This window comes from Thunnus maccoyii, chromosome 7, assembly GCF_910596095.1.
Source record: "Thunnus maccoyii chromosome 7, fThuMac1.1, whole genome shotgun sequence".
In the NCBI taxonomy this organism is placed as follows: Eukaryota; Metazoa; Chordata; class Actinopteri; order Scombriformes; family Scombridae; genus Thunnus; species Thunnus maccoyii.
Genome location: NC_056539.1, coordinates 19,455,199 through 19,466,725, shown reverse-complemented (window position 1 = coordinate 19,466,725; position 11,527 = coordinate 19,455,199). Strand labels below are relative to the sequence as shown.

Sequence of the window (11,527 nt, the reverse complement as noted above, 5' to 3'; positions counted from 1 at the left end):
ATGGGTCTGAGAAATTGTGCAGCCATCAAGATTAATGTAAAAGTCTGTAAAAAGCGATGTGAATGTAGCTGGACCAGCAAGCAGCATTTCGGTCTTGTGTGTATTCAAGTGCAGGAAATGATTGCACATCTAGTGATGGACTTCTGACAAACTCGTACATATGTAAGAGTACGATACATTATGTTGTGTTTTTTGAAAATGTGACCCAAGGGCAACAGGTAAACACAAAACAGAAGTGGACTGAGTACCGATCCCTGTGGGACACCATATTTGATCTTAGAGCAGGAAGACATAATACTACTGTATGTAACGCTTTGTGTTCTATTACTCAGGTATGAACAAAACCAAGAGAGTGCCAGCCCCTTGAGACCAATAAGGTTCTCAAGACATTGTAGGAGGGTGTCATGGTCCACAGTGTCAGAGTGTTTGGGTCTGAAACTGGACTGAAACTCATCAAAAAGCTTATTACTGGATAGATGGGCAGTGAGTTGACAGGCAACCACCTTTTCTAACAGTTTGGACATGAATGGGAGATTTGAGATCAACCTATGATTGTTTGGAGTTTGTGGGTCAAGGTTGGGTCTTTTTCATAATGGTGTAACCACAGCTGTTTTAAAAACAGTGGGAACGATACCAGAACTGAGGGATTTATTGATGATGTCAAGAAGAGGGTTTCGTATTACAGTGAACAAGTATTTAATGAGGTTGCCAGGGATGGGATCTAGAACATGTGATCGGTTTGGAGCTAGTGACAATTTGAGAGAGAGTTTTTGAATCAACTGAATCAAACTGAAAAAGGTGGCTGATGGTTCAGTAATCAGTATGAGAAAGAAGTAGAGGGTGGGAGGGATGAGAAAAGAGGGGCACAGCCTTACCAGTAAGGTGTCCTGTAAAGCAGGACACCGGTGTGGGCAGGGTTGTTTTAGTGAGCTTATCCATGGTGTTGAGTAGGAGTCTGGTGTTGTGTCTGTTGTTAGAGATCAAATCTAATAATTAATAAAAGTAATAATTAGATTTAGCTTGCCGGAGGGCATATTTTGTATTCAAACAGTGATTCATTCCAGGCCTGGTGAAATACTTATTATGTTGTATTGTGCCATTTTTCTCCAAATTTCTGCATGATTGTTTGAGTGCCCGAGTAGAATCATTGAACCATGGGGTAAAGTGGGGTGACCAGCATTTTACAACCTGAAGGGGTGCTATGGAGTTGAGCACACCTAGTAAGGTGCTATTTAGTTTATTTGTTAAGCTATCCAGAGAACCACTTCAATTATTCATTTTTTGAGAGCATCGGGATAGCATGATTCTAGAGCTCCTCTGGCTGATTTATTAATAACGCAGCTCTTTGTGGAAGGCCAGCGATATTGAGAAATGAGTGGCATATGAACATTAAAATTGAATCAGAGAGTGATCAGATAATAATGGAGCAGAGGAGGAGACTGAAAGGTCAGTGACAGAAAGACCATGGTGTAAAAGTTGATTGATGGTGTGACCGTTGTGGTGTGTGGGTTCAGAGACAGCCTGAGTAAAACCAGATGTATCAATGAATGTTGTGAAGGCTCGGTTTAGTGCATTGGATGTGTTATTAAAATGAATATTAAAATCGCTGATTATAATGATGTGGTCGGCACGAGTCACAAGATCCAAGATACACTCCGAAAATTCATCCAGAAATTGTTAGTAGGCTCCAGGGTGATGATACAGGACAGCAATGTAGAAAGACAGGGTGTTTGTGTTAGGTGAGGGTGGAGAGAAGGACATTAAAAGCACCTCAAATGATGAGCAGCAAATGTTAGTTCTGGGATGAAAATAGTAATTGGAGCCATTGATTAGTGCTACCCTGCCACCATTTTGGCACAAGTGATATAGGAGCATAGAAAGTTAGGCGGTGATGCTTCAACCAGAAGCAGTACATGATCTGCGGATAACCAGGTTTCACAGAGTCCAAAAATATAAAAACTGTGTTTCAGTATTTGATCAAGAATTAAAAGCGCTTTGGAGCCTAATGATGTAATATTAATAAAGCCTATTTTAAGGCAGGTATTGCTGTTAAAAACGGGTGTTACCTTCACAGGATTCAGGTTCTGCATATTCCGTTGGTTTCTATTTGGATGGGATTTTCTCTTATGGATGATGGTAGGGACGTAGAATACTTCATTGCCTTGATTCATAGGAAAGCAATTTGGAACAGAGTCAATGTTCCAATGTTACTATGAACACAGCACTGTAATTCATTTTCACTGAATCCCACATCCTGTAGCCATATAGCCAAATGTGTTTTAATCCACAGCTAATATACAAAGTAGTCCTCAACAAACACAAAACTTACTCCTGTTTAAGTAATATCTGCTAAAAGCTACAGTTCCCAGTTGTTTTAGGAAATTACTTTTTTTGGAACTATATATTTGTGACCCATTTTTAAACCTGAATTAATAGATTGTTTAGTCACTTTGTTGCAGCACACTAAGCTGTAAATACAACACCGATATATTATCAACTTCTAAAGTCATAATATAAATATAAAGAGTAAGAGCAACATTAGCATTCATTTTGAGTCATGTTTCTGGCCAACTGATGAATGTATGTCCAATACTCAGTTTTTTTAGCTCTGTTTTGGCCTCAACTAATGGCCCTTGAGCTACTACATGCTCCACTCTGTTCACCAGATAATCGCTATCTTTGTCTATTATTTAGTGCTGAGAAGGTAATAACAGAGCGTTCATGAAAGCTTTTTCGCTGAATTAACAGTAAAACCAAAATAATGAGCATAAAGAGTTTAAAAAACTCCAAAGAGCTGAAGGAAATTGCAGAATTGGTGATAATTCTTTGTGGGTTTATCCCCATGAGCAACTCCTTTCTTATTAAACATAGTAATTTCATCAATTGTTCAATAAAAATATTGATTAGAGCAGCTTTAAAGATTAACATCCTCGGCAGCAATAAATGGACTTGGGGCGCACAAGATAGAATAACACCAGCCTTAAACTATAAAATTCAGACTCAGCTTCAGTCTTAGGTCTCCTTCTATATCTGTTATCACTGCAGAGTAGACTGGTTGACTACATTTTACAAAGTAGTGGCTGGCATCAGCAAGACAATGTTTTTGATGGTTATTTTGCAAATTAGCTTAAAGAACACCTGAAGGGCATGAATCACTCAGTCTTCTGTTCACTGCCAGGAGTGAATTCAAAACTCATTGGCAGAAACAGCAGTCAGAGCTAATCTAATTCAGAGTTTGGGGAATTGGTCTGGAAACATGGTGGAGAGAAATGAATCTTAAGATGTGACACAACTCCTTCCTCATTTGTATTTACTCATGCACATTTGTTCTGATCAACACAATTTTGATTCCTGTTCAGCTTTACTTAGAAATCTGTTTTGTATGTATGTCATTACTGACCAGAGTCTCATGTGAGCCTTTTTAAAAACCTTTGTCATTTAAATGGAATTTAATGCTGATGGCTGTTTCATCTCATTTTTCCTAGAGCGAGTTTGACTACTTCAGCAAGATGTCAATTTATAACTGCTCTTTTGATCTAATTGCTAAAAAAGAAGAGTGGGGTTGTCTCCCAGGGGAAAAGTGTTTCAATCTCACCTCAGGCATGAATGGCAGCCACATCGATCTGGAAGATGCATGTTTGACGGAGGAAGGGTACCTCGAGAAATACCTGGGGCCTCGTCGTTCATCTGTGTTCCTCCCTGTCTGCCTCATCTACCTGATCATCTTCATGATAGGTGTGGTGGGGAATGTGCTGACATGCACTGTCATTGCACGCAACAAAGTGATGTGGACGCCAACAAACTACTACCTGTTCAGCCTGGCAGTGTCAGACCTGCTAGTACTGCTGCTTGGCATGCCATTAGAGCTGTATGAGCTGTGGCAGAACTACCCTTTCCTTCTGGGGAAGGGAGGCTGCTACTTTAAAACCTTTCTATTTGAGACAGTCTGCTTGGCATCCATCCTCAACGTGACGGCACTGAGTGTGGAGCGCTACATCGCTGTGGTGCATCCACTGCGTGCAAAGTACGTTGTGACGCGCACCCATGCCAAGCGGGTCATCCTGACGGTGTGGGGTGTGTCGGTGTTGTGTGCTGTTCCCAACACAAGTCTGCATGGGATCGCCACCCTTTACAGTCGCTCCTCCAGCCCTGGCATGAACATAAATGTGGAGATCCCTGACTCGGCAATCTGTACATTGGTGAAACCACGCTGGATATACAACCTGACCATCCAAGTGACCACCTTGCTATTTTTCATTATGCCCATGCTCACCATCAGCGCGCTCTACATGCTCATTGGGCTACAGCTGAAGCGGGAAAAGATGCATCAGGCACTGGAAGCAAAGTCAGGCTTTGGTCAGGATAGCTTCTGTAACATCCGTACACAGCAGCAGAAGGCTCGCCGACGTCAGGTCACTAAAATGTTGTGTGAGTATCAAATGACTACAATGATTTGTTAACTTTAATCTTTAAATCTTTAATCTCAGAGCAGCATCTGTTACCACCTTTTCATGTAACAAGTAGAGCCCGATTGATAGGCTGAAGCTGATACCAATATTTAAGAATTTTAAAAATCCAATGGGGACATTCATTGTGGTGCATCTTAGAACTTATCTCTGCTATCTGTAATCTTGCAGTACTCATGAGGGATTTGCTGTGTCTGATATAAAATAAATGGAAGATGATGACTCGATCCAGTTTGCGCTAGGTAGCTGGAGGTGCTGCCTCCCTTTTATTTTCTTTCAGACACAGCAAATCCCTCACAAGAAGCACAATAGTAAGGCCAGCAGCAGGAAATGGTCAGTTAGTGTAGATGGCAGAGTTCAAATACATTGAACACTGAAACTACTTTTGATTAAACTGTTTCTCAAGAGAAAATGAATAGTAAACAATTTTTATAATTGATTATTATTTTAATTTTAAGCAATTTATAAAGCAGGAATGCAATGTGGGGTTTGATGTTCTTCTCTAGTTTACATTCTTGTAAATTTAATATATATATATTAAATATGTATATACGCTCTTAGAAATAAAGTTGCTGAATAGGGCCATATAGGGTTCCTGGAAAAACCTTTTTATAAAGGTTTCACCTGGGACCCTTTCAAAGGGTTCTACCTAGAACCCAACATAAAGGGTTATACGTAGAACCGTCCATGAAAGGTTCCACCCAGAACCCCCTCTGAGAGGTTCCACAGAGAACCCTTCTATGGTGTAATGGTTTCACCCAGAACCCTCACTGGGGGTTCTATCCAGAACCTTTTAATCTTCTAAGGGTTTCATCTAGAACCCACCCAGGGAGTTCCACCAAGAATCCTTTCATATTTCAAGGGTTTCAGCCAGTACCCTCTTGTCTTCTGCTGAATGTACTATGAAGAACCATATTGTATTCTACAGATCAGGCAAAAAAAATTGAATCCCATATATTGTTTATTGTGGTCATCCATCATTTTAACAATTTATGTAACAATTACTGATGTTTACAATGTTGGCATTGAGAAAACATTCAAACAACTTTTAATGAGAAAAAAATGTATTTAAAAATCTTGGAACAATGATGGATGAAGAGGGAGACTCTCTGAGGATTAGGCAACAGAACAGAGAGGCTGTGTAGGTCCCCAGGGGAACATATCAAAAGTGAGCATAGGACTCAAGAATCAGCAATGCATCAGACTGTCCTCAGCAGGTGAATTCATGTAATCTCCAGCAATGGTGACATAGCAGAGAAGGAAGAGAAAAAAAGACAGTTAGTAGCATCAATCCAAGGTACACTTACTACACCAGATGAAGCAGTAAGCCATCTACAAACAACAAAGTAATGCATGGTCCAAGGAGAGCAATCGTTGTATGGGCACATAATAATGGTGACAGCGGAACAGATTGAATAAGCCTGTCCTCCAAATCCTCCACTATGAGCCTCCACTCGCATACAATCAGGTGAAAGTATTTAGCAGCAGCAATTTGACCATTCCATTCGAACTAAACTCACATTTATCACAAAAGCAAAATAAAAAAGCATAACATGCTGCAACATAGACTAGTCTATTTACTACTACCCACACAGTTGTACAGTCTCTTCACTGAAATTGGTACAGCACTGTGGTCCTTGATACCCAAAACAAATCTTTTGATGAAAATGAGAGTTTTTGTCAGTTTTTTTGGGTACTGGACTCCAAAAACAAAATAGAGTGACATTAATGCACTTGTGGCATATGATATATTCATGCCACTGTCCTCAGTCAAAACTTACATACCATCCAGGTATAGGGCTATCCTGTGTGCCTGCAAAGGGTTTCCCTCCTCTGTGTTATGGAGCATGATTGCTGGAGTACAAACATTTGGCTCCTATGCAACAAAAACAGATACGTATTAGTAAGTAAAATAAAGTAAAACTTGCTGTGAATACAAAATTATGGTAACAGCAATCAATGTTGGCATACTGTGGATAACGCCTATTCCTGAGCTGAAGTATTTACTTCCTGTGCAGTGTACAGAAAGGACGAGTCCTCTCTGAAAATGGAAGGCAGCAGTAAAATTGCTGCATCCTGAATGAGTCCTGAGGAAATCAAATTATTTTGTAATATTTTTTTGGCTGATGTTTAGGTGTTTTCAGAAATACAGATTGTGGCTTTGTGATTAAAAACATAGATACCTTGTCTTATGGAATCATCCAGGCAGTCACTGATTGCTCTCTGGCAGCGTTCCTTTAGGTCACACAGTGATGCTCTTTGAACAATTTTTGTTGCCATTTGATTCAGCTCTGTGACCATTTTGCAATCAGCATCTACAAGGAATTGCTCCTTCATCTCCCACAGAAGCTGAAAGGAGGAACAAAAAGTATTAGCTCCAAATAGTTGATTATCATAAACAAACAAACAAATTCAAAACCTCAAATTCATTGGTGTACAACTGTATTTGCAATTGTTTTTCTGAGAAACTGAAAAAATGGTGATTCTTCAAAATAGATCCATCATGAAAGTTGCTTAGAATGCCTCCTGTAGACACCCTAGTATCCCCTAAAACATGATTCTTAGTGTCAGTTCTGGTAAGAACGGTATGCAGAACTTTCAGGATTGTAATATACTGGAAGGACTCCTTCTTGCCACATGAATTATGTCCAAGCAGATACTGAGTTGGCTCAACAAGGCCAAATTCATTTATGCAGTACTGGTAGATCTTAAATTTACTATTAATGTCCTGAAAACACACATCAAATATATTGTCCTCCAAAAGGATATTGAAGTTTTGTTCTGTCTTTTCCTCCAGACAGATTTTTATCAGATCTTGATATTATTGCTCACTGAAATTATGAAAAGCTCCCCAACATCTTTAGCAACACTTGTTTGGACCACTTGAGATAATGTGTGACCTTCCTGACACTTTAGAAAGAAAGAGATGAGATCTCTTTTAATATTTGTTTTCATTTATGCTAGCTTCTCTGAAAAAGAGGGAGCAGTCTCCATGTGGCCTTCTTCAATGATTCTCTGAACTTCAGAGTTTTCCTGTTGGATTGTGGTGCTGTGCTTCTGGGTTAGGTCATTTCAGAGTGATGATATTTTTGTATATTTACTGGGGCATCCATTTGGCCATATTCAAAGACAAAATTGATTTTACTTTGATGACAGGACAATAGGACAACGTGGACATTGATAATGCACAAAAACATCTCACCAGAAAAGTCATTTTTTGTCCAGGCTGTGTAAATCATTTCTAAAAAAAAAAACAAGAAAGAGATGCTAGCATTAAAATTGTCCATTGTTCACCATAAAAGTCCTTAGTTAGAGTAAAGCTTGCTGAAATGAGATATTTAGCTTACCTTGATCTCTGAAGTTTCTGATCCTCTGTCACTTCAATCCAGCTTCTAGTATCAATCCATACACGGGTGATCACACAATGTGTCACTACTGATATGTCACACCTGTTTTGTAAAGAAGGGCAGACTATGTGTTGCAATCCGTAGGAGCTCTCAGCTCCCCCATACCCACCCCAACATGGCAGCCAGCTCCCAGGCCCCACACACCAAACCCCAGCCTTTCACCTGGGAGACTGGAGTGCAATTCATGGCTCCAACACCCCTCCATACTGTAGTCCTCCATCCCCACAGCCCTCCCACCATCCATAACAAATGAAAAATAGGTAAGGAGGGTCAACTGTCTACTCTCCAAAATGAATATAAATTCAGGGCAATTTTTTTGGCTCATGAACTCCTCCCTCCAGAGATTGTAGTTACAATGGTCAAAACAACACTAACATGGTGGCTCAGTCAGTAAGAGCACAGCAGTGCTATTTTGAAGACTGAGGGTTGAAGACATGATCTTCCTACCACAGAGCACATCATGTAGCTACATTATACATATGCACTGTTAGCCACTCTTCATAAAAGCTCCAGTTAAGTGTTGTACATCATAAATTAGAAATGATCAAAAAAACAATATCAAGAAAGATCTTCAACAGACAAATGCCCCCCAACTCAACCCTTATCTCTATGGTCTCTCCACAGCCTACAACACCTATACACAGTGTATCTCACATTAAAGGGACTAACCAATAAACATAGTGTCTGTTCAACTATTAACTATTGTATGGCATGAAATGATGGTAAAGAAAGACAATGCAGAACACAAATAAAATTAATTGATTAAAGGGATTCCAGATACAGCTACATTTAAAAATATTATCTGAAACATGGGTAAACATTTGAATATTCGAGGGTGAGGATCTTCTAATACCCTTGCTTTCAACAATACTTGAAGAACTCTTTCTTCCAAAAAGGGTTCTTTGGGTCGAAAGGGTTCTTACTGGAACCCTCTTACAAAGAACCCTTGAAGAACCCTTTCTTCAAAAAAGGGCTTTTAAGAAGCAAATGGTTCTGGTTGGAACCTCAGCCCTTCAAGAAGAAACTTTTTGGAACCTTTACTTCTAAGAGTATATATGTACATGTATTCGGATTCTTGACTATTTGGTCAGACAAAACAAGCACTTTGCAAACATGATATTGGGCTCTGGGGACTTCTAATGATGACTATGAAAGTAATCATCATTTACAGCCCTAAATAAATCAACTGTGACATGGAAGGTGTTAAACATCCAGGCCAATAGCATGTTATTGCAGTACTTTGCTCCTGAAATAACATAACCAGATTCAGTTACTGCACCAATATGAATCATTGGGAGTAAACAATTAAAAATGTTGAAAGTGAAAATGTTGTAGACATATGAGGGTATAATCCAGATGGCATTACATTTCCCACAAACATATTTTGCGGATGCTAAATAGTTTCTTTTAAATATAAATAAATATTGATGATATGATACTTAAAGGTGACACCAACAACGCAGACAAAGTTAGCCAGTTTCATATCAGAAACAGACGCATTCAGATCTAACTGGGTTTAACACAGACTGCCAAGCAACCTTATTGAGGCAGCCTATGTGCTTTTGTATCTCAGAGGTGAAGGTGAAAGCAAATGTAGCGGTAAAAAATCTGTCATGCTCTGTGTGCAGGTATTAATCTTTACCTTGGCTTGATAATGCTATGACATTGATTTACTTGCTCTCAGTTCCTTGCCTGCACATGCACTGATGTGGATTTTCTCAACTCCCTGAATAGCTTTCCTGGAAAACCAAAAGGAAATTAAATAGAACAAACTAATCTCATAAGACTAATCTTATTCAGTCCTCACATTGCATAATTTATTGAATACTGTGTAGACACTCAGCAATCAGAATTCACTCATCTACTCACAGTTGTATCTAGAATTCTCCTCAGAGACATAGCAAATATGAAATGTTGGCTGTGAGGCCTCTGAATCTAAAGATAATTTAACACTGATGTACAGTAAATCCAAGGCTGTGTGCCGAGGACAGATATTCTCTAAATCACTGACACAGAGGCCCCAGAGGGACAGTTTAATTGAGAGCAGAGAGAGCATGTTTGCAACTTCAATCAATGCACTACTATTAAAATACCCTCTACCCTGGGGTCTCTTATTGTCTTGTCTTGTTTATTTTCCAGTTGTTTTAGTGGTGGTGTTTGCAATCTGCTGGGCCCCATTTCACACTGACCGCCTCATGTGGAGTTTCATCAATGACTGGACTGACAGCCACATGGAAATTTTCCAGTACGTGCACATCATCTCTGGAGTGTTTTTCTACCTCAGCTCAGCAGTCAACCCAATCCTGTACAACCTTATGTCCACACGCTTTAGAGAGATGTTCAAGGAAGTCATGTGCCATCGGCCGCATCACATTACTCCCAGAAAACACTCGCTTAGTGTCACCCGGGTGACACTCCGCAGCACCCTGAGTGATGCTCCAATCAGCAACGGAACCGCCATTGTTGAAGCTGAGGCAGAAGACGGAGACGGGCGGATGAAAGATGAGACCAGTTTTTCATGTTAAAAAAAAAAAAATCTTGAAGGGCAGGATGACATATTCAGACTAGAATGGCATGGTGTTCAGAAAGACTGTCTCACTCTGAACCAGTGTATTCATCAACTCATCAATAGCAAGTTTGAAACAGGTATGTCAGCTAAATACCTAAAATACAGCAGAAAAAAATCAGTCTTCTGCTGAGGCTGTCAGGTTGCAGTGGAAGTCTTACTATGATGGTTTTGAAAACTTTACTCATAAGTCAGCAAATCACATACTAAAGTTGAAATGCAGGCTCATATAGCCATAAGAATGGTCAATAGTCAGTTTGCCCTGACATCTAATGTGTGATGTACAAATTCCATTCAAATGAAGATATATTTTTGTCAGCACTTGGAAAATTTAAATTATGACAATACAGTTTACAAAACTCGTGTAATTTATAAAAGGAGTTAAACCAGATGGACCAATGAATACTAAAGCTTGTCCAAGCCAGACAGGGCTTGAAAACTTAAACTTGGCCATGTACAGTAAGAATGTGAAACAATATGATGTAAAATATCAATAAATAAAAGTAGCTGATAAACTAGAGAGTAGTAAAAACACAAAAAAGATTTTAAAAAAAATAACAACATTAAAAAGGGTCCAATGTCCAAAAAATATGATAGAAAAGAGAATGTATTTTATTCATGATATTGCTACTAGAATGGTCCATAATGTACACTGTACGTACAGAAAGTATTTATATGAAATATTGTATTATCCAGTAAATTACACATGATTAATAATTGCAAAATATAGTGAGAAATTGCTTTCTTCAGATATCAAGAAATGATTGTCAGTCAGCATCTGTGTACTGATTACTGTGGTGTTTGTGTATACTAGTAACTCCTGCTAAATGTCTTAATGCTTTTTAATGTTATACCTATCTAGTTTCATTTGATTCCTAATACAGCTTTTGGGATTTTTGTTGTCAGAAACATACCACTGTCAAGTACAAAAACAGTACATGTGACTATGTAAGACTATATCTTTCAAATGTTGTGATTGACTACGTTTGGCATATTTGTAGGCTAAAGCAAACTATAAAACTATTTGTCAATGACTCTGCCATCCAGTGTCTTATGGTTCAAAGTCCAACACAAGTTAATTTGCTTTT

General features: G+C 39.0%; 1 protein-coding gene across 1 annotated transcript; it reads left to right on the top strand.

The window, feature by feature from the left end:
• The first annotated feature begins 3,489 nt into the window (after window positions 1–3,489).
• On the top strand, window positions 3,490–10,937 carry nmur1a (neuromedin U receptor 1a). The gene is made up of 2 exons (XM_042415583.1): window positions 3,490–4,428; window positions 10,013–10,937. The coding sequence occupies exons 1-2, from the start codon at window positions 3,510–3,512 to the stop codon at window positions 10,396–10,398; spliced, it is 1,305 nt and encodes a 434-aa protein (XP_042271517.1). The 5' UTR covers window positions 3,490–3,509; the 3' UTR covers window positions 10,399–10,937.
• The last annotated feature ends 590 nt before the right edge of the window (window positions 10,938–11,527 follow it).

Coding starts and splice junctions, on each gene's coding strand:
- nmur1a (XM_042415583.1), top strand. CDS start 3,510: ATGTCAATTTATAACTGCTCTTTTGATCTAATTGCTAAAAAAGAAGAG. Junction 4,429..10,012: donor TCAGGTCACTAAAATGTTGT/GTGAGTATCAAA, acceptor TTTATTTTCCAG/TTGTTTTAGTGGTGGTGTTT.